The sequence below is a fragment of the Nycticebus coucang genome, chromosome 5, assembly GCF_027406575.1.
Source record: "Nycticebus coucang isolate mNycCou1 chromosome 5, mNycCou1.pri, whole genome shotgun sequence".
Taxonomy (NCBI): Eukaryota; Metazoa; Chordata; class Mammalia; order Primates; family Lorisidae; genus Nycticebus; species Nycticebus coucang.
In genome coordinates, this window is record NC_069784.1 from 58479404 (window position 1) to 58502658 (window position 23255).

Genomic DNA, 23255 nt, shown 5'->3' on the forward strand with positions numbered 1-23255 from the left:
ACCCTCCTCCTTGAGCCACAGGCGCTGCCCTAAGGGAGAGCTTTCCTTTTCCCTTTATTATGTATGTATCTTGTCAGAATGGTCTCAGGAATTTTATTTTATTCAGTGGGTTATAATCTTGTATCTCTTTTTTTTGAGACAGAGTCTCAAGCTGTCGCCTGGGTAGAGTGCTATGGCATCACAGCTCACAGCAACCTCCAACTCCTGGGCTTAAGCGATTCTCTTGCCTCAGCCTCCCGAGTAGCTGGGACTACAGGCGCCTGCCACAATGCCTAGCTATTTTTGGTTATAGTTGTCACTATTGTTTGGCAGGCCCAGGTTAGATTCGAACCTGCCAGCTCTGGTGTATGTGGCTGGTGCCTTTGTGGCTTGAGCTATAGGCGTCGAGCCATAATCTTGTATCTTTTTTTTTTTTTTTTTTTTGTTGCAGTTTGGCTGGGGCTGGGTTTGAACTCGCAACCCTCGGCATATGGGGCTGGTGCCCTACTCACTAAGCCACAGGCGCCGCCCAATCTCGTATCTTTTAATGTGTTTTTTTCCCCCTTGCAATTTATGTGATAAATCAGGTAACACATGTTGTTGTTGCTACCTTTTAGATTTGGCTAGCTTTATCTCCATGGTAACTTTACTGGTAAACTGGCAGTTAGATCTAGTGGTATGATCAAGGTTGAATTTTTAAACATTTTAGGGCCAGAAGTACTTCCTAGGTAGTGTCATGACACACTTTTCGTTTTTTTCTCACCCCTTCCCAGAGGTTGGAAAGGTGTATGAACGTTGTGACTTCGATGACTGCTGGTGTCTCTGAGAGAGAGGCCAATGATGCCCTCAATGCCTATGTAAGTAGAGCGTTTTCACCACAGCCACTGTTACCACGAGAGCTGAGACAACAGCCAAGCAGGTGGAAAGACTCAGTAGCCAGATGCCAGGGGCCTGAAGTTCCCATCTTGGCTCCCAGAACTAGGTTTCTCAGCTCCTCTCTTTTACTGTGTGAGTCTGTCTCTTGGAACACTGGACATCTTTAAATAAGGATTTTCTATTTGCATAGATATGGTGCATTGCTGTGTTACTTAGGCTAGAGTAGAGAGATGACTCACCAGTGCAGTCATAGCACACTGAAACTTTGAACTCCTGGCCTCAAGAGATCTTCCTGCCTCAGCCTCCCAAGTAGCTGGGACTACAGCAATATACCATCATACTAAACTAATTTTTCTTTCTGTTTTATTGGGATGGGGTCTTGCTGTGTTGCCCGGCAGTTCTTAAATTCCTGGCCTCAAGACATCCTCCTGCCTTGGCCTCCCAGACTGCTGGGGTTGCAGGCATGACCCACCTACACCCAGCTTGTACATTATTTTTAATAATTTTGCACATGGGGTAGCACCCGTAGCTAGGTGGGTAGGGTACCAGCCACATACACCAAGGCTGGTGGGTTCGAGCCCAGCCCAGCTAAACAACAGTGACAACTACAACAAAAAAATAGCTGGCATTATGCAGGCGCCTGTAGTCCCAGTTACTTGGAAGGCTGAGGCAAGAGAATTGCTTAAGTCCTAGAGTTTGAGGTTGCTGTGAGCTATGATGCTGTGGCACTCCACTGTGGGAGGGGAGGGGGGGAGCAATATAGTGAGACTCTGTCGCAAAAAAAAAATTTTTTTCTTTTTTTTTTTTTGCACATGAAACAAAGTTTTGACTACAATCCATAACATGAAATCTGTTGTGGAATTTTCTTTTTTTTTTTGTAGAGATAGAGTTGCACTTTTTTGCCCTTGGTACAGTGCCGTGGCGTCACACAGCTCACAGCAACCTCCAACTCCTGGGCTTAGGCGATTCTCCTGCCTCAGCCTCCCGAGTAGCTGGGACTACAGGCGCCCGCCACAACACCCAGCTATTTTTTTGTTGCAGTTTGGCCGGGGCTGGGTTTGAACCCGCCACCCTTGGTATATGGGGCTGGCGCCCTGCTCACTGAGCCACAGGCGCCGCCCTGTTGTGGAATTTTCAACCTGTGTCATCTTTTTCTTTTAGACAGTTTCACTGTGTCTCCCTCAGTAGAGTGCTATGGCGTCACAGCTCACAGCAACCTCAAACTCTTGGGTTTAAGCGATTCTTTTGCCTCAGCCTCCCGAGTAGCTGGGACTACAGGCACCCTCCACAATGCCCGGCTATTTTTTTGTTGTAGTTGTCATTGTTGTTTAGCAGGCCTGGGCCGGGTTCAAATCCTCCAGCACTGGTGTATGTGGCCGGCACCCTATCCACTGAGCCAAGCCACATTTTTGTCATCTTGACACTCAGAAAGTTTCAGATTTGGGAGCATTTTGGATTTGTAAATTAGGGATGCTCAGCATGTAGTATATTATTATTCTTATTATGTCTTCACTTTACAGGTGTCAGCAGTACAGTCATTTGCCGGTGTTTACTGCTGAGTGGGCGTGTTTGTTACTTCATGACTCTGTAGCTCTCTTTTGGCTGAAGGCTATTAAGTTCTGATAAAGGTGGTGGTGGAGTAGGATTTTTTTGTTTTTACTTTTTCCATTGTAAACATTTGTTATTTTCCACCTCTGGCTTGCATCAAGCTTTTGGAGAAAGTGATAAAGGTTTATCCCTCTCTTCTACCTCTCCCCTAAAATAGCTGCCTCATCCTCTCCCCGACTTTTTATTTTATTTTTTTTTAAGAGACCAGGTCTCGGCCAGGTGTCGTGGCTCATGCCTGTAATCCTAACACTGTGGGAGGCCAAGGTGGGTGGATTGCTTGAGGTCATGGGTTTGAGACCAGCCTGAGCAAAAAAAAAAAAAAAAAAAAAAAAGCCAGATCCCATCTCTACTAAAAATAGAAAAACTGAGTCAAGAGGATCGCTTGAGCCCAGGAGTTGGAGGTTGCTGTGAGCCATGATGCCATAGCACTTTAGTCAGGGCAACAGCTTAAGACACTGTTTCAAAAAAAAAATAGACAAGGTCTCACTTTGTTGCCCTGGCTGGAGTGCAGAGAGTAGTTACAGTCAGGATCACACCTCACTGCTGGAGCTGTTGGCCTCAAGCAGTCCTCTCGCCTCAGTCTCCTGAGTAGCTGAGACTACAGATGTGAGCCACATGCCTGGCTTCCTTATTCCTTTTTTTTTTTTTGAGACAGAGTCTCATTATATCGCCCTTGGTAGAGGGCTGTGGCATCACAGCTCACAGCAAACTCTTGGGCTTAAGTGATTCTCTTACCTCAGCTTCCCAAGTAGCTGGGACTACAGACACCTGCCACAACCTCCTGGCTATTTTGTTGTTGTTGTTGTAGTTGTCGTTGTTTAGCAGGCCCAAGCTGGGTGTGAACCCGCCGGCCCAGGTGTATGTGACTGGCGTTCTAATCACTGAGCTATGGGTGCCAAGCCTCCTTATACCTTTCATAAGGAAGAGATTATCATAGTTAAGAGTTATTGATTCCTTTTTTTTTTTTTTTGAGACAGAGTCTTAAGCTGTTGCCCTGGATAGAGTGCAGTGGCGTCATAGCTCACAGCAACTTCAAACTCTTGGACTTAAGTGGTTCTCTTGCCTCAGCCTTCCAAGTAGCTGGGACCACAGGCACTCACCATGACTATTTGTTTTTTTGTTGTTGCAGTTGTCATTGTTGGTTTTTTTGGCTGACCCAGGCCGGGTTTGAACCTGCCAGCCTCAGTGTATGTGGCTAGCGCCCTACCCACTGAGCTATGGGCACCGCCTCTTGATTCCCTTTTGCATGTTACTCAAGAGTCTTATGTTTTCTAGGAGAAACTGCTCAAGAACTTTCTACCTATGAGTGACAACTAGTTTTTCCCATCCTCACCTTCTAGGTGTGCAAGGGGCCCCCCCAGCATGAGGAGATCTGCCTGGGCCTCCTTACTCTTGTTCTCACTGAGCCTGCCCAAGCCCAGAAGGTAAGACACCTGCTCTGGACTCTCAAACCCTTTTCAAATGATATCGGCGATGCGGTGGAACGTACAGTCTCACTGGGGTAACCTGACACTTGTTAGTCAGAGCTGGATCACCTTGTTCTCCAGATACATATATACTTCCTTCTTTACCTCAAAGAACTGGTCATCCTCCAGCTAAAGTCCTTTCCAGATTCTGGAACTAAAAGTCAGCAAAAAGCACATAAGAGTTTTAATTTTAGATTAAAGAGGCGAGGCTTAAAAGAATTGGAATTTAATCCAGGGCAGAGAAAAAACAGCTATAACCAAGTCCATGAGAGTTCTTATCCAGAAGAACATGACCTGGAGTTTGCAGGTTTTGCCATTGGCAACTGAATGGAAAGCAGGCTTAAAATTGCACAGATAGGATTTAGAAGAGACAGCGTGATGTTGCATGATTGATGCAGTAAATACTGTGATAAGAGTTGTCCTGAGGTACACTGGAGTCAAACTTCCTGAGGAACATCATATAGAAACTAGTATGAGGTTCTTCATAAACAGAAGAGTTTCTCCTAATGTGGAATGGTTTAAGTAGGGTCCTTTCTTGAGGTGAGGGACTAGGCAAGGGTGGTCTCTTTGTATTCTGTTCTTTTCATAATTAAGTACCAAAATTCTATTTTCTGTCCCTCTAGATTTTCCCTTTCCAGCAGTTCTGTTTCCTTTGAGTCTTGCTATGATGATTTAAATAATGTCTGTAGTCTCTGGCATTAACTGTGTGACACTAACAAGAGAAGAGCTTAGAGTGGGGAATCCACTGTTCTCGTTGGCTTGTTCCTGAGTGAGGGTGATGTAGAAGCATTCAGACATGGTCTGTGCCCAGCATTCTCTTGGGCCTTATCCAAACAAGATCTCATTTGGTCCTTCCCCAGAACTGTGAGGTTGCTGGCCTTATCCTCTCCCCCAGACTATTCCCAGTTTACCTGTGAGGCTTGAAGGTCAGAGATACTGTTGTCAGGAAACCAAAGGGAAATCATTCCCAGGGACAGGAACAGTCTGCTCGTGGTCCCCTGGCATAGCTGCTGGACTTAGTCTCTCGTGAAAGATTTGTGGACCTGGGAATAAGACCTATTTGTACTTCTCTGATGCCAGCTGGAATATGGTCTAGGGCAGCGGTTTTTAACCTGCGACCCACAGGAACTGTATTAAAGGGCTGTGGCATTAGGAAGGTTGAGAACCACTGGTCTAGGGTAAGGGTGGGCAAGGAGGCAGCAAGTATTCCCAAGATCAAAGTTTAATTCCTATCCTACCCCCTGCCTTTTTCTTTTTGAGGTGGGGTCTCACTATGTTGCCTAAGCTGGTCTTAAGTTCATGGGCTCAGGTGACCCTCTCATCTCATCTTCCCAAGTAGCTGAGATTACTGTGCCTGGCTAATTTTCTCTTGTGTGGGTTTTTAAAAATATAATTAAAATCCCATTAAGTCATCTCATGCGAAATTAGTGTTGTTTGCTGGAAGCTTTGTCTGTTTCAGGCGCTCTGAGTCAGCCAGGGTAAACCAGTAAACCTCAGTAAAGGGTATGCATGGTAATCAGCCCTTTGCAGGACCTGGTGGCAAGAGGCCTCTGGGTTCTGCACTGTAAATGCTTGTTACATCATGACTCCGGCCATTCAGATGCAGCAAGGAACTAGGGAATCTCTGTGACTGCCCCACGAAGGAGGCCAGGCCGTCTGGGAGGTGAGCTATCTCACTGTAGGTCTCATAACTAGTTGACAGTGGTCCCGGGATTCATGTTTACGTGATGACTTTCTCCATGTAAATGTCTTACCAAGGAGCCTCCCAGAGTAATCCCCTCAGGGCAGGTCTTTTCAGACAAAGGCAGAAGACATAGTTTTAGGTTTCAGGATTCAGGACATAGTTTCAGGATGCATTGAGAGACCATGAGCCAGGTCAGAGTGTGACGGAAGAGTTAGTAACATCTACCTAGAGTTTAATCCTTCTCCCTAAGAGAGTGATACTTTATAAAAATGTCAGTCATGCTGAAAGAAGGTTTAGGTGGGAGTTACTGATGAGAACTGATCGTAATGCTGTTTAGCAAGGGGGTTGATTTCTGGGAGTTTATATTTGGGGTTAATTCTACTTTGGAAACAGAAACCTCTGGATGGATTTGAGATTCCATTGTTCCTGAATCTTCACAGTCTGAGAGGTAGGGTGGGATTGGTAGAGAAGGTGGTAATGAAGTCTTGAGCACACTAGAACCTGCTTTGCAGAAGCACAGGCTACACAGCTTGTATGGTCAGGCAGAGTCAAGGGCTAGGGCCAGCTCTCTGGGGTCCAGTGGGTGGAAGGAGGGTGGATTGAAAGGTGAGCAGGGGAACTCAGTTAAGGAGAGAGTGGGTCGGGCGGCGCCTGTGGCTCAGTCGGTGGGGCGCCGGCCCCATATGCCGAGGGTGGCGGGTTCAGGCCCGGCCCCGGCCAAACTGCAACCAAAAAATAGCCGGGCGCTGTGGCGGGCGCCTGTAGTCCCAGCTGCTCGGGAGGCTGAGGCAGGAGAATCGCTTAAGCCCAGGAGTTGGAGGTTGCTGTGAGCTGTGTGAGGCCATGGCACTCTACCGAGGGCCATGGAGTGAGACTCTGTCTCTACGAGAAAAAAAAAAAAAAAGTAAAGGAGAGAGTGGGTCAGGCATTGGTAAAGAGTGAAATATAGGGCATATTTTTGCTCTGGTTTTACCTTCTTGAATTGCATTTGCTTTTTTGGCCACTCCTAGAAATGTTTATATTCTTTGAGTTTATCTTTTTATAGACAGGCTCTTGCTCTGTTGCCCAGGCTGTAGTTCAGTGGCAACGTCATAGTTCACTGTAACCTTAAACTCCTGAGCCCAAGCCATCCTTCCACTTCAGCCTCCCAAAGTGCTATATTACAGGCGTGCATGAGCCACTGTGCAATGCTTCTTGGAGCTTATATCCTACATGGTGTATAAGCTAGAACTAGACAGCTGGACAGGCCTGGCCTGGGGGCTGTGGTGAGGAGGGGTGCCGATCTGAAGACCCAGGTGTGCAGGTTCTGTCAGGCAGTGCATAGAGGTGATAGGGAAGGCTTCTCTTCATCAAAGGGTCAAGGGCCTTTCAGACATTTCTTGGTCTAGGTGAGTCCCTGACCAGGCATCTCTAGAAAGAAGATTGGGGGCTATAAGGATGTAGGCTGAAACAGTATTGCTCTTTTTTTTTATTTTTTTTAGAGACAGTCTTAGTCTATCACCCTCGGTAGAGTGCCATGGCATCACAACTCACAGTGACCTCCAGCTCTTAGGCTTAGGTGATTCTCTTGCCTCAGCCTCCCAAGTAGCTGGGGCTATAGGAGCCCCCCACAACATCCGACTATTTTTTGTTGCAGTTTGGCCTGGCGCGGGGTTTGAACCCACCACCCTCAGTGTATGGGGCCGGCTCCCTACTCACTGAGCCACAGATACTGCCCAACAGTATTGCTCTTGACATAGGATAGCGGTGCTTTATCAGTGCCATTCTGGCACATTCCCTTTCTTTTGAGCCCCTCTGTTTTACAGTTCCTTGTTGGGTATTTTTCCCCCATCTGCTGCTTTTCCAGGCCAGTCACCAGACTGGCAAAGAGATTGGTAAGAGAACTGTTAACCTCAGGGATATAATACTATGAGTGCCCAGCTGCCATCTGTTACCAGCAGTTTTTTTTTTTGTTTGTTTGTTTTTTTGAGACAAAGTCTCAAGCTGTTACCCTGAATAGAGTGATGTGACATCTCAGCTCATAGCAACCTCCAACTCCTGGGCTCAAGCGATGATTCTCTTGCCTCGGCCTCCCAAGTAGCTGGGACTACAGGCTCCTGCCACAATGCCCAGCTATTTTTTGGTTGCAGCCATCATTGTTGTTTGGCGGCCCGGGTGGATTCGAACCCGCCAGCTCAGGTGTATGTGGCTGGCTCCTTAGCCGCTTGAGCCACAGGCGCTGAGCCAGCAACCTCCAACTCTTGGGCTGAAGCGATTCTCTTGCTGCAGCCTCCCAAGTAGCTGGGACTACAGGCACTTGCCACAACTCCCGGCTCTTTTTTGTTGCAGTTGTTATTGTTTAGCTGGGCTGGGTTTGAACCTGCCAACTTAGATGTATGTAACCACTGTTATGGGTGCCGAGCCTCACCTCAAGCGATTCTCTTGCCTCAGTTTTTTTTTTCTTTAGAGACAGAGTCTCACTTTGTCACCCTCAGTAGAGTGCTGTAGCGTCACAGCTCACAGCAACCTCCAACTCCTGGGCTTAGATGATTCTCTAGCCTCAGCCTCCTGAGTAGCTGGGACTACAGGTGCCTGCACAATGCCTGGCTTTTTTTTTTGTTGTTGTTGCAGTTTGGCCGGGGCCAGATTTGAACCCTCCACCCTCAGTATATGGGGCCGGCGCCCTACCCACTGAGCCACAGGCGCCACCCTAGTTTTTTTATTTTTAGTAGAGATGGGGGCTCGCTCTTGCTCAAGCTGGTCTCGAACCTGTGAATTCAGGCAATCCACCCGCCTCTGCCTCCCAGCGTGCTGGATTATAGGCGTAAGCCATTGCACCTGGCCTACTTTTCTATTTTTTAGTAGAGACGGGGTTTCACCATTGCTTGGGCTGGTCTTGGACTTGTGAGCTCAAGCAATGCACCTGTTGGCCTCCCAGAATTCTGGATTATGGGCGTGAGCCACTGCACTGGCCTGTTTGTTCTGATCACCCATCTTAAGCCCAGAGGGAGTCAAAAGATAAATTTCTCTTTGGGTGTGAAAAGTTTATGGCATATGGGGGATCTCTAATTGTTGGTATTTTCATCAGATCAGTTGTTTTGACTCAAGGACAATAGAAACAGGAGGAAGTGATGAGGGCTCATTTGTAATCACACTAAGGCCAGAGATCAGCTGGTCTTGAGGGACAGGGCTTTTGTGAATGCTCAGGATAAAAGAGTTTAGAAGTTTAGTCCTCTCAAAATCATCACAAACTCTTACCTCTATCCCTAGAAGTTGCATCTCTCTCCATCCCTAGAAGCTGGGTCTCCTTCTAGTTACTTCTAAAGTTGGTAAAAGAGTAAAGTTGGAACCTAGAACTGGACTGCCTGGATTTGAGTCCTGCTTCTTCCTCTAATCCAGTGGTTCTCAACCTGTGGGTCGAGACCCTTTTGGGGGTGAAATGACCTTTTCACAGGGGTTGTAATACATCCTGCATATCAGATATTTACATTATGATTCATAACAGTAGCAAAATTACAGTTATGAAGTAGCAACGAAAATAATTTAATGGTCAGGGGTCACCACAACATGAGGAACTGTATTAAAGGGTCAAGGCATTAGGAAGGTTGAGAACCACTGCTCTAAGCTCTTGCGTGACCTGGGACAAATTGCTTTAACTTCTCTATGCCTGTCTTGTTTGTAAAACAGAGATCATAATGAACATTATCTATTTCAAAAGGTTGTTATATGTATCAGATGCAGTAATATAAAGTATACGGAATGTCAATGATTGTTAGCTAGTATTATTGTTACTATGGATGCCATCCTTGCTACTGGCATTCAGAGGTTATGGGAAGCTACCGACGTAATCTCAACCCTTTCTGATGAGACCCTGACAGGGGAGAGCGCAGCAGGCTAAGGAGGTTGCTAAGGAGGTCCCCTGAGGTCCTTCTGCAGGAGTCCTGCCTTACTAGAGAACAGCTATAAGGAGAGGGAAGCAGTGACTTACAGAGGAAACTGGCACGCCCTCCCTCCCCTACCCCTGGGTTGAGTGTGCTCAGGAGCTCCTTTTTTTTTTTTTTTTTTTTTTTGTAGAGACAGAGTCTCACTGTACCGCCCTCGGGTAGAGTGCTGTGGCGTCACACGGCTCACAGCAACCTCTAACTTTTGGGCTTATGCGATTCTCTTGCCTCAGCCTCCTGAGCAGCTGGGACTATAGGCGCCCGCCACAACGCCTGGCTATTTTTTTGTTGCAGTTGGGCCGGGGCTGGGTTTGAACCCGCCACCCTCAGGCATATGGGGCTGGCGCCCTACTCACTGAGCCACAGGCGCCGCCCAGGAGCTCCTTTTTCAATACTTGGCAGAAGCAAAGGACATCTCCCTGAGAAGAAGCAAGACATTTAGTTAAGAAAATTCAGTTTTGGTTCTGCTCTTTTGGTCTTGGGCCCTGCCGTGATCCCTTTCCTCTAATACATGTGCTTCCTTTGCTGTGTCTGGCTAGGTCATTACAGGTCTAAGATTTTCTTTGGGATCCTATCTGTCTCTTTCAACAAAACCCATTCTGAGGTGGCCTATTACTAGCAGATGAAAAGCAGATGGCCTCCATCTGGTTTTGCTTAGCTTGTGGGATCAAACAGTATGACTTCCTGATGGGGGGGAGGGAGACAGGGATAGGACCAGGAGCCTTGCTCAGCAGGCTTTCCTGCCTTATCAGAGGACAGCTCAGTCCCTTTTCCTCACCTGTGTCACAGAGCAAGGGACAGGTGTGGGACGGGGGACCCGTAGAAGGAAAGTGTGTCATTGCTGCCCAGTGTCCCACTGGTGTTATTCAAGTTTAAGAGACTTGAGGGTGGGGGCCCCTATGGGTGAGGACAGGAGCCCCATCCTTAGCCCACTGGCTGCTCACAGACCTCCCTTCTCACAGTGTTACCGGGATTTGGCTCTGGTGAGTCGTGATGGCATGAATATTGTCCTGAATAAAATCAACCAGATACTTATGGAGAAGTACCTGAAGTTACAGGATACCTGTCGTACTCAGGTAAGGCCAGAAAGAAAAGTGAGGATCCAACTGAAAGACACAGCCAAGGATGGGCCCTCTCTGAGGGAAGGACAGAGGAGTCCGGCTGACACCCCGCCCTTGTGCACCTAAATTATAATGTGATGACTCAGTGCCCTTCTCAGACTCACAGGCCTTGCTCTTCATCTGTTTTTTCCTCTTTCCTTTAGTTGGTGTGGTTGGTACGGGAACTAGTGAAGAGTGGGGTTCTGGGAGCCGATGGTGTTTGCATGACATTTATGAAGCAGATAGCAGGTGAGTTTGATAGTAGGAGCATGAAGAAATAAAGAGGGGAGCCCAGAGGCTGACAGCAGTCAGTGGAGGCTGGGCCTCAGGGACCCGATTCCTGAGTCGCTTAATCCTTTTTCTTTTGATATAAACATCTTTGGCCACATATGTTTCAGAGAGAAATTAATTAAAAAATCATAGGAGGTCTTTTGAAGCAATAAGTCTTGCCTCATTTCCTTTCCTGCTAAACTTAGAGCCTGACAGAACATTTGTCCTAATTTAGCTCGTCTTCACTTTGAGGTTTCTTAGCAGAACAGATTAGGAAGGAATATGAGAATAGTGAGGGCAAATAATTTGTTCTCATGTCATGTCATTATGCTTTACGAAACCTGGACATCTTCCCCATCTCTGTCCCCATGTTCTCAGCATGTGCTCCCTAATACTTAGGACATCTAACTGGGGCCTGTCTGAGGGACAAACCATGTCACAGACAGACCCTGACATTTAGGTGGTATTAGCTTCTTGGCATGAATGACTTCTGTCTGAGTCAATGAATATCCTAAATGCTGCATCCAAGATGGTATGTGCTTGCTTAAAAATGACTACTCTGCCTCACCATTTGCCCATTGGGGCTTCGCTTCCTCTTTCAGATTTATGTAACCCTGATGCTCCTGTTTTGATGTGTAGGAACCTTAATCTGTGTGATGTGTGACTATGTGAACACTGAATTTTTTGATTGGAACCTGAGGCCAGGCATAGTAGTGTGCAGCTATTTTTATCCTGTCTCCTGGTGCTTTCTTCCCTGTTTGCCCCTTCCAGCCCCCACTTCTCATCCCAAGAGTTTGGTCTGGCATTTGCTGCATGTTAATTCTGCCTTAGAAGTTCTGAAGACTGGTATCTGGAAACAAAGTCTTGGCCTGTTGTGAGCACAAGCACAGGACTGAGTTCATCCAGATGTTGAACTGTTGCCAGCCACCTGCACTCTGGGGCCCTCTCTAAGATGCCACCCTTTCTTCCCAACTGTGGGCTCCTCATTTTCAAGGGCAAGAGTGTTCCCTTTCCAACTTCCAGTCTGTGGAAAAGTAACAGCTCTGGTGTCTGAAAAGAATCCAGAACCTTCCCTTCCCTTCTCTCTGGAGGCAAATGGGGGAAACTTTTAAAGCCTGGCAGAATAGAAGGCAGTTTATTCTAGGCCTCAGGACAGCAGTGGTGGAATAACAGGATGGACCAGGAGAATGGATGGAATGTAGTGGATCAGCTGAGTTGCTAATCAAAGCTATCCTGACTTTCTTTTTTCCCCTTGAAATCAGGTGGAGATGTTACAGCCAAAAATATCTGGTTGGCAGAAAGTGTCCTGGATATCCTGACAGAGCAGAGGTAGAGTCCATAAGTGGGGGGGACAAGAGCTAGATAAGGCCACCAGGGGTGTTGAGTGTGGGAGGGAAATGGGATGTAGGGATTGCGTGGCCCAAGAACAGCTTAAGTAAGAGAGGAGGTGTCTAGAGAGGTAATTAATGCCATGGTGTGGCCTAAGGAATGAAGGAATGGGAAAGAGGTCTTGGCTAAAATATCTTAGAGCCCAGGAAAAACTGGTTTCATCTGATAAGGGTATATTTTTGATGCAGACCTCCTTGGAATGTTTATTTTGAGGAGGGAGTGGGGGAGGCATGAGCTCAGTAGCATGGGGCCAGCCAACTACCCAGGCCTGGCAGGTACCCGTTTTCTCCCTTCCAAGTCTCTCCATCCAATCCATGCTGTCATTGAAGTGGAGGCAGTGGACGTGAGGAGGTGATAGAGCTCCGTGAAGCCTGCCTGAGTTTGCGTACAGATCTTGGAGGCTCCAGTAGTACAGAGCATGTAAGGGAGACATACTGGGATTTCTGGCTGATTATTCTTCCTCGTCACAGCATCAGGAATTTACTTATTTACTTACTTTTTATTTATTTATTTATTTATTTTTTGAGACAGAGTCTCACTATGTTGCCCTAGGTAGAGTGCTGTGGAGTCATAGCTCACAGCATCCTCAACCTCTTGGGCCTAAGCGATTCTCTTGCCTCAACCTCCCAGTAGCTGGGACTACAGGTGCCTGCCACAGCTCCCGGCTAATTGTTGTCATTGTTATTTAGCAGGCCCCAGCTGGGTTCGAACCCACCAGCTCCAGTGCATGTGGCTAGTGCCCTAACCACTGAGCTACAGGAGCAGAGTCTTAATTTTTTTGAGAGAGAGTCTTACTTTGTCACCCTCAGTAGAGTGCTATGGCATCATAGCTCACAGCAACCTCAAACTCCTGGGCTCAAGTGATTCTCTTGCCTCAGCCTCCCAAGTAACTGGAATTACAGGTGCCTGCCACAACACCCAGCTATATATATATATTTTTTTTTGTAGAGACAGAGTCTCACTTTATGGCCCTCAGTAGAGTGCCATGGCATCACACAGCTCACAGCAACCTCCAACTCCTGGGCTTAAGCGATTCTCTTGCCTCAGCCTCCCGAGTAGCTGGGACTACAGGCGCCTGCCACAACGCCCAGCTATTTTTTGGTTGCAGTTCAGCCGAGGCCAGGTTTGAACCTGCCACCCTCGGTATATGGGGCCCGTGCCTTACTGACTGAGCCACAGGCGCCGCCCAACCCAGCTATATTTTTAAAGACAGGGTTTCGCTCTTGCTCAGGCTGGTCTCGAACCCATGAGCTCAGGCAATCCACCCACCTTGGCCTCCCAGAGTGCTAGGATTACAGGCATGAGCCACTGTACCCGGCTTTTTTTTTTTTTGAATCTGTGTTCCTTGCTCAACCAGGAATTTTAAAATTTTAATAAGGGCTATTCTGTATCTGAACTTGTTTGGGGGTGAGGCATTGCCATCGCCCTGAGTCTTCCTCAGTGTTCCACAGTCTTCCTCTTGCTTGATTTCAGGGTCTTTCTGGGTTAGGAATCAACAGTTCCAACTGATTAATAAGGCTGCTAGAACCCTGACTGTATGGAGTTCTCTTTTATTTGAGGTAGAGTCTCACTTTGTCACCCTGGGTAGAGCACTGTGGCGTCATAGCTCACAGCAACCTCAAACTCCTGGGCTCAAGCAATCCTCTTACCTCAGTTTTTCTATTTTTAGTAGAGATGGGGTCCTGCTTTTGCTCAGGCTGATCTTGAACTCCTGAGCTCAGATGATCCACTTGCCTTGGCCTTCCAGAGTGCTAGGATTATAGGCGTGAGCCACCGTGCCCTGCCCTTGTATTTAGTTTAGAAGAAGAGATATCCCTTTATTCTTGTAGCTGTGTTCTGCCCAAGTTCTGCCAGAGCTGCTGTGCAGTGCCACCTAGTGCTCCAGGCGTGGGTATGCAGCTGTGTCTGGGCCTGGAGGCACCTGTTACTTGTACCATTGTGCTAGCACCTGAAGTCCTAGCAGTCTCCTAACTGTGTCTGTGCTCTTAGATCTCTGTGCCTTTTTTCACTGTCCTGGGTCTGAGGGTCTCATTTAATCTCTTTCTCTTTATTACACCCCTCCAGGATTCAGATATATTTATTACTTATGTTGGCAATTTTCCTAAAAAGTGACCTTTCTCATTGTGTTCCTGGTGCCAGATACCTCTTGTCCTTGTACAGGAAATATCAGCTAGATAACTGCCCCACTTTTTCCCAACCCTCCAAATACCTCAAATCCTTTGGTGAAAGTGAGCACCTAGAAGTTGAAAACTAAGTCCTCTTCTACATCTTCCTTCCCATTTCCCAAGAGCTGTGGAGCTAAATGGTGGCAGGTGGGGCAGGGACCCTCCCCAGTGACCTTGACTAGTGCTTTCTTTCTGTGAAAGGAAAATGCCAGAGACTTTTTTTTTTGTAGAGACAGAGTTTCACTTTATTGCCCTCTGTAGAGTGCCGTGGCCTCATACAGCTCACAGCAACCTCCAGCTCCTGGGTTTAGGCAATTCTCTTGCCTCAGCCTCCGGAGTAGCTGGGACTACAGGTGCCCGCCACAACGCCTGGCTGTTTTTTTTGTCGTTGCAGTTTGTTCGGGGCTGGATTTGAACCCACCACCCTCGGTATGTGGAGCTAGCGCCCTACCCACTGAGCACAGGCACTGCCTGGAAAATGCCAGAGTCTTTTAATTAGCTTGAGCACTTTTCTTTTTTTTTTTTTTTTTCCTTTTTGCAGTTTTCTTTTTTTTGGCTGGGGCTGGGTTTGAACCTGCCACCTCCAGCATGTGGGGCCAGTGCCCTACTCCTTTGAGCCACAGGCGCCACACCAGCTTGAGCACTTTTCTAGAATCGGGATGTTGCCTGATTGGATTAATCAAACTGTGTTTTCTTTCTTCAGTTCCCTGCCTTCCTTCAAGAGTGCCAAAGCTGCCTGGGTGCCCGTAGCTCAGTGGTTAGGGCACCAGCCACATTCTCTGGGGCTGGTGGATTTGAACCCAGCCAGGGCCTGCTAAACAAAACAAACAATAAAAATAGCCAGGTGTTACGGTGGGCGCCTGTAGTCCCAGCTACTTGGGAGGCTGAGGCAAGATAATTTTTGAGCCCAAGAGTTTGAGGTTGCTGTGAGCTGTGACACTACAGCACTCTACCGAGGGTGACATAATGAGATTCTGTCTCAAAAAAATAAATAAGAGTGCTAAAGCCATTACAAACAATTAGTATTTGCTTGGAGGGGACAGCTTCCCAGTTTTGGCACTTAGAGAACACATTAGAGTTTTAGGGATTTCCTGACTATGTCTTTCTCCCTACTCGTATTAAAGCAGCAGAGAACAAATAATTCTTTCACTCCCACCCTTTCTGTAGGGAAATTCTAAAACTCTGGGGAAGGTGAATTTTGCCATCCAAAATCGGGTTCTTTTTTTCAGGTTGTTATTTAGGGCTCATGACTTACTGTCAGTGATACAGAGAACACCAGGGAAAGTTTTGTGGCAAGGTGGCCGTGAGTCACAAGCAGATAGCAGGGTAGAACAGGGCGGCATCTGTGGCTCAGTGAGTAGGGTGCCGGCCCCATATACCAAGGGTGGTGGGTTTAAACCCAGCCCCGGCCAAACTGCAACAAAAAAATAGCCAGGCGTTGTGGCGGGCTCCTGTTGTCCCAGCTGCTTGGGAGGCTGAGGCAAGAGAATCACCTAAGCTCAAGAGCTGGAGGTTGCTGTGAGTCCTGTGATGTCATGGCACGGCACTCTACCGAGGGTGGTAAAGTGAGACTCTGTCTCTACAAAACAAACAAACAAAAAAACAAACGGTGGAACAATGTGTTCTAAGAACTCCAGTGTCCTGAAAGAAAATCCCTGGGGAGTTTTTTTTTTGGGCCGGGGATGGGTTTGAACCCACCACCTCTGGCATATGGGACTGGCGCCCTACTCCTTGAGCCACAGGCGCCGCCCCCACCGGGGAGTTTTATACCAAACTTAAGAATTACTAACTTAGGGCCAGTGCGGTGGCTCATACTTGTATTCCCAGCATTTGGGAGGCCAAGGTGGGTGGATTGCCTGAGCTCACAGGTTTGAGACCAGCCTGAGCCAGAGCGAGACCTTGTCTCTAAAAAGAGCTGGGCGTAATGGCGGGCTCCTGTAGTCCCAGCTACTCGGGAGGCTGAGGCAAGAGAATCACTTGAGCCCAAGAGTTTGAGATTGCTGTGAGCAGTGATGCTAGGGCACTCTACCAAGGAGTGACAAAGTGAGACTGTCTCAAAAAACCAAAAAAGAATTACTAACTTAGGGACACTTAAGGGAACTCTTTCTTTGTAGTTTGAGCTGAGTAGAAGCTGTGGTTTATCTCTGTCCCTGCTACCTCACCCATTTCTTGGTTCATGATAGACACTCAGTAAATGTTTGAATGAATGAGTCCCATAGATGTTTTATTTGAAGCAAAGTAGTTATGTGGTAAGGAGAAGTTGCTTGCACTTAGGACTTATCTTTTTTGGGTACCTGGTAGAGAAAATCAGGAAGTGACCCTGGGCTGAGCAGACAGTCAAGGCAGATGATGACAGCATGAACAAGTGAGCAGAGCAGCAAAGGGCCTAGTCAGTGTCTAATCATCAAACACACCCGGGGCCTGGGCCAGCCCTGGGTGAAGGTGAAGTGGAGATGCTCGGGTCTCCATAGGCAAGGTGCCAGTGTCCTCTCTCCCTACAGAGAGTGGGTGCTAAAAAGCAGCATCCTCATCGCCATGGCCATTTACACTTACCTCCGCCTCATCGTGGACCACCATGGGACTGCCCAGCTCCAGGCCCTGCGGCAGAAGGAAGTGGACTTCTGCATCTCACTGCTTCGGGAGCGGGTGAGGGTGTGGGATGAAAGAGTGCAGGGAAGTGAAACTCAGGAGGGGACACCTGTATCGCTTTTGTGCACCTGGGATCAGGGATGCACCTGGCATCAGGGATGCCTCGATAGAGATGGAGGTTCTTCAGGACCGGGTGTTTTTCATCATTCTTAGGCAGATGAGAGTGAGGCAAGGAATCAGTGTGAAACGGCGTAGTTCCTATAAATGCTTCCTGTTATGCTGACACCCAGGTGTTTTCCTGGTCAGCATCATGAACACTGATGTACAACATGCCCACTGTTACATCCCCCTGGGGAATTTCGTGTTCAGGTGGGATTGTAAGTTGTCCATTATTAGATCTCTTGATAGAGAGAGCTTAGAGCTGAGCTAATATGGTAACCACGGCCATAGTGGCAATTTAAATGAAAATTAACATTAGACAAAACTTTAAAATTCAGGCTGTGTGCCCATAGCTCAGCTAGGGAGGCTGAGGCAAGAGAATCGCTTAAGCCTAAGAGTTTGAGGTTGCTGTGAGTTATGATGCTACGGCACTCTACAGCGGGCAAAAAAGTAAGACCCTGTCTCAATTAAAAAAAAAAAATTAAATTCAGTTCCTTGGTTGCACTAATCACATGATACTAATAGGTTTTGTTTGAATTGCACAGATATAATACTTCTCTTACCACAGAATGGAACTCACAGAATTTCATTGGACAGAATGAGTTTGGGAATAGTCTGGGGCTCAATTTGCCAGTCCTATCTTAGTCTCACATGAACTGGTTAGGAACAGTTCTGGGTGGGGGGAATAGATTCATGGGACAGCCAGCAGGGATGCAGCACTTCCCATTAACCTCCTGTCCCTGGTGTTAGTCTGCAGTTTCCAGTCCTCTTCCCCTGAATAGCTAGGAGCCAATCCTTTGGTTCCAGAAAAAATCATATAGTCCCGTCAACCCTCTTTCCTTCCCTCCTAAGAACATGTTGTTCCTTTATCCTCCCTCTAGCAGGTAAACAATCCATGTTTTTATTCTCTTTCTGGTCCCCCACTTTTCCTTCTCCTTCCCATCAAGTTCATGGAATGTTTGATGATTGGTCGAGATCTTGTAAGACTACTTCAGAATGTTGCCAGAATACCGGAATTTGAACTGCTTTGGAAAGATATTATCCACAACCCTCAGGCCTTGAGTCCTCAGTTCACAGGTAAGGAGGGGCCTGGGCTTTGTGTCCTTGAGAGATGGGAGCCAATGTGTGTGTCCTGCTTGAATCAGGAAGGTGGTGGGTGCCTGTGCATGGTGGCTGCCACTAGATACTTGGGAGGCTGAAGCAGGAGGATCCCTTGAGCTCAGAAGTTTGAGACCAGACTGGCCAACATAGTGAGATCCTGTCTTTTAAAGAAAAGGAGAGGGTGGCAGGTAGGAGAGTCTTTGTTGTCAGATGTAGAAAGCAGGGACAGGGCCATGTACAGCTGGATATGGGCAGTTTATGTGGTTCCTAGACATCCCCTACTTGGCAGACTCTAGTTGTCATAACTACCAAGAAAAATGTGAGACAGAGAACTCCGATACTCCTCCTCCCCTCCCAGCAGCTCCTTAGCTCAGGAGATGAGCCCATGACCAGTTTTACAGCTTTGCTGAGTCTGGCAGGGGAGTCAGAGGCCAACTCGTGAGACTGAGTCAGCAGAGGGCCTGGAAATAATCCTGTAAGAGAAGGCTCCTTCTTGGGAGCAGTCTTGCCTTTTAATTCCGAGAATCCGGCTTGGCCAAAATCGTCTTTGAGGTAGAAAAAGAATCTCTGTGTGCCTCCATCTGACAAGACCCTTTTCATTCTCTTTCCCTTTTCCAGGGTCCTGCTATGGTCTGAAAAATAACTATGGCTTTGCTCCCACCCATCTCCCAACACACATGTGTGTGCACACACACAAACCGAAAACCAACTGTCCAGGGCCTGGGAAGTCAGGAACAAAGGGAGGAGAGTGCTGGGCCTGCATTAAATTGGACACACCTCTCTGTGTTAGGCACACTCATTAGCCATCTCATATTCAGGACAGCCCTGTAAGATGAGCATTTTACTTTCCAGTTTATAAGCTTAGAGTTTGTGGATAGATTGAGGTTTAAAGAGATTAAACAACTTGTCTAAGGCTACGCAGCTAGTAAATGACAGAGGCAGGATTTGGATCCAGGTCTTTCTGACTCCGGAGCTTATGCTCATGCCACACCACCACGTTGATTCTGACCCTGTAATGGGACCAGGAGGAGCAGGAAAAGAGGCTAGAGTTTTCCGTATTTTCCCCCTAACTTTTCCACTTGTTGCTATCTGGAATCATATGGGTAGTGGGCACTGAAAGGCCAATATAAGAAGGGAATTGGTATAGCTGGAGACTGGGGATAGTGGGTGTTTGGAGCAGAGCACACAGAAGCTGGTTAGAGTTCCCTCTGGTACCAATTCTTGACCTTCCTGGGTCTTGTCTTGGGATTTCCCCATGCTCAAGACCACTGGCCATCAGTGCCTGGCCAAGGCTCCCCAGCTGTCCTCTACTACTCTGGTCCTTACGCTTCTCTCTTTTCTCTTCCCTTCCACATTTGGTTCAGGTATCCTACAGCTTCTTCAGTCAAGAACATCCCGAAAATTCCTAGCATGTCGTCTAACCCCAGACATGGAGACTAAGCTCCTCTTCATGACGTCCCGGGTAAGCTAACCCCCTGCAGTGGGCAGAGGAGTTGCACGTGCTCGCTGGGCCTCACTCTACAGATCTGTTAACCACTGTGTGCTGACCAGTGCACTGTTGGCTAGTAGGCGCCCTGACCTACCTGGGTGCTGGCTGCTTTCCTTGTTCATTCTGTGCTTACACGTTGGATATCTTCCAGTCTTACCTAAAACAGTGATTAGACCAATAATTATATACAAGTAATATCATTTAGAAGTGTGAAATGTGGGTGGTGCCTGTGGCTTAAAGGAGTAGGGCGCCGGCCCCATATACCAGAGGTGGTGGGTTCAAACCCAGCCCCGGCCAAAAAAAAAAAAAGAAGAAGTGTGAAATGTACTATGAAAGGGTAAGTGAGAGTGTTCGTTCTAGGAAGACTCACAGTCATTCCAGAGAAACCAGGGGGTCTCAGGAAGAGAGCGATGGCCTTTTGGTTTCATGTTAGAGACGCTTCCTGTATCCCACTCTCCGAGAGAATCTGATTGAGGAATCTGTATTTTTAGCAAACTTTAGGCAGTCCCTCTATAGTCAGTCTAGAGGTAGAGAACTATTGCCCTGGCCAGCTTTTGGTCTCCCACGTCATGCAGAATTCTTTAGATCTGTGCTGACCTGCATGGTAGCCACTAGCCATGCGTTGCGATTTAAATTTAAGTTAGTAAAGGAAATGAGAAGTTCAGAATCACAGTCACAATAGCTATGTTTCAATAGTCTACCATCACTGCAAAAAAGTTGCATTTGCAGTGTTAGTTGAGATGTATCTTTTTGTTTATTGTTTTATGTTTTGCTCTGTTTTAGTTGATTTCTTCTGATAGATAGGGGATAGAAGAGGAGGGAAAGAAGACTCCCTTAGTGAGCATATAACTTCTGACTATCTAGAGCAGCAGTTCTCAGCCTGGGATTCGCGACCCACAGGAACTGTATTATAGGGCCGCGGCATTAGAAGGTTGAGAACCACTGATCTAGAGTCTGTTTGGGAGGCAAGCTTGCTACAAAGTTTGGAGAGAATGTACCTTGGATAATGGTTCTGCTGGGTAGCTCAGCAGCGGGAAGCTCTCAGTGCTGAGTGGTAAACAGCCTCACTCTTGCTCTTAAGGAACATTCCTTGCTGTTCAAGAAAATAAGGAAAGGATGGGGCTTGATGGCTCACATCTATAACCCCATCACTCTGGGAGGCTGAGGCAGATGGATTGCTTGAACTCAGGAGTTTGAGACCAGCCTGAACAAGAGCAAGACCCTGTCTCTACTAAAATTGGAAAATTAGCCAAGTGTTGAGGCGAGTCCTATAGTCCCAGCTACTCGAGAGGCCGAGGCAAGAGGATCTCCTGAATCCAGGAGTTTGAAGCTACTCTAAGCCATGGCACTCTGAAGCTAGTCTAAGATGCCATGGCACTCTGAACCCAGGGCACAGAGTGAGACTGTCTCACAAAATATAAAAGAAAAGAAAATGAGGAAAGGCTGGGTACGGTAGCTCACACCTATAATCCTAGCACTCTGGACGGCTGAGGCAGGTGGATTGCCTGAGCTCACAGGTTCAAAACCAGCCTGTGGCATAGTGAGACTTCATTTTTAAAAATAGCTAGACGGGGTGGCGCCTGTGGCTCAATGAGTAGGGCGCCTGAGGGTGGCAGGTTCAAACCCTAGCCCCAGCTGAACTGCAACCAAAAAATAGCCTGGTGTTGTGGCAGGCGCCTGTAATCCCAGCTGCTCGGAAGGCTGAGGCAGGAGAATCGCGGAAGCCCAAGAGCTAGAGGTTGCTGTGAGTCCTGTGACATCATGGCACTCTACTGAAGGTGGTAAAGTGAGACTCTGTCTCTACAAAAAAAAAATAATAATAAAAATAAAATCAAATAGCTAGACGTTGTGGCGGGCACCTGTAGTCCCAGCTACTTGGGAGGCTGAGGCAAGAGAAATTGCTTGAGCCCAAGAGTTTGAGGTTGCTGTGAGCTGTGATACTGTGGCACTCTACAAGGGAGACAAAGTGAGACTCTTGTCTCTCCCCCAAAATGAGGAAAGGTTATGCTTATGACTGGAGAATCAGGGACCAATACTGGGAGTGAGGAGCTAAGAGTGAACTACGGTTGTAGTTGGGGGTAATTACAGTGTCAGCTTAATGGCAAAAATCAGTGTGCTTCTGACATGGGTTGTCAGCATACCTTTCAATCAGGAAGTTCTCCCAAAGGAGGGGCATTGGAGAGAGAGTGAGCTAGTCAGTGTGTTTTGGGAAGAAACAGAGGTCTGGGTCAAGCCTGCAGTTGGATGGTGCTCATCTCCTCTGTTCAGGAACCCACCCTCAATTCTAAATTTCCTTTTTCAATTTCCTTTCCCAGGTACGCTTTGGTCAACAAAAACGCTATCAGGACTGGTTCCAGCGCCAGTACCTGTCGACTCCAGACAGTCAGTCTCTGCGCTGTGACCTTATCCGCTATATCTGCGGTGTAGTCCACCCTTCTAATGAAGTGCTGAGTTCAGACATCTTGCCTCGCTGGGCCATCATTGGTTGGCTCCTGACCACATGCACGGTGAGGGCTGGGCCCTGGGGCAGAGGACACTGGGGGTGAGAGGTGCCTCTTCCACCCTGCTCCCCATATTTCCATGCTTCTTACTGACTCTAGGGCCACTGGACCCTGAAGGGCCCTGTTTTCACTCTGGTTCTTAATGCCTTCACCTTTTACCCCTAGTTCCCTTTGAGTCTCTAGAAATGTACTTATACTCATTATTTCTTTCTTTTTTTTTTTTTTTTTTGTAGAGACAGAGTTTCACTTTATTGCCCTCGGTAGAGTGCCGTGGCATCATACAGCTCACAGCAACCTCCAACTCCTGGGCTTAGGCGTTTCTCCCGCCTCAGCCTCCCGAGTAGCTGGGACTACAGGCGCCCGCCACAATGCCCGGCTATTTTTTTGTTGCAGTTTGGCCGGGGCTGGGTTTGAACCCTCCACCCTCGGCATATGGGGCCGGCGCCCTGCTCACTGAGCTACAGGCGCCGCCCAATATACTCATTATTTCCTACATGGGTTTGGGGTGAACAGGTTCATCTACCCCTTGGTAGCCAACCTCCAAGCAATCGCTGCCTTTTCGTTTTAGTTTCTAGAAACTACATAATGGCTACTCCTCTGGTCGTGGTCTTTAGCCCCTCACCTCCATGCTGCTGGTGTCAGCCTGGTACACTTCCCTGTCCTAGAGTTAGGACTCACAGTGGAGCCATTTCCTTCCCAGTGCTTCCCCCCTCTTCCTCCATGCCTGCTGGGAAACTGTCCATCCTCCAGCATCTGGCTGCCCCTGACCTCTTGACAGGGCCACTCCTTGCCCATCTCACTGGGTCCTTGGAATGTGCAGATTCAGATATGACAACAGGCCATTCCTAGGGGGTCTCTCTTCAGGAATGTTCCTGGGGAGCCAGGAAGGGCAGCCTAGGGGGCTGGTGTGAGTGCTGCCTCAGCCTGGGGCAATCAGTGGACTCTTGAGTACAAGTGTC

General features: G+C 47.7%; 1 protein-coding gene across 2 annotated transcripts in view; it reads left to right on the forward strand.

The window, feature by feature from the left end:
- Positions 1 to 23255, forward strand: part of INTS3 (integrator complex subunit 3) — a 51499-nt gene that overhangs the window by 9517 nt on the left and 18727 nt on the right. For both annotated transcript variants that reach the window (XM_053591104.1, XM_053591103.1), the window contains exons 2-10: positions 753 to 836; positions 3804 to 3887; positions 10496 to 10609; positions 10798 to 10882; positions 12166 to 12232; positions 16959 to 17103; positions 18153 to 18282; positions 19671 to 19768; positions 22111 to 22302. In XM_053591104.1, coding sequence (XP_053447079.1) covers positions 753 to 836; positions 3804 to 3887; positions 10496 to 10609; positions 10798 to 10882; positions 12166 to 12232; positions 16959 to 17103; positions 18153 to 18282; positions 19671 to 19768; positions 22111 to 22302 — 999 coding nt within the window. The remainder of the gene's footprint in view (positions 1 to 752; positions 837 to 3803; positions 3888 to 10495; positions 10610 to 10797; positions 10883 to 12165; positions 12233 to 16958; positions 17104 to 18152; positions 18283 to 19670; positions 19769 to 22110; positions 22303 to 23255) is intronic.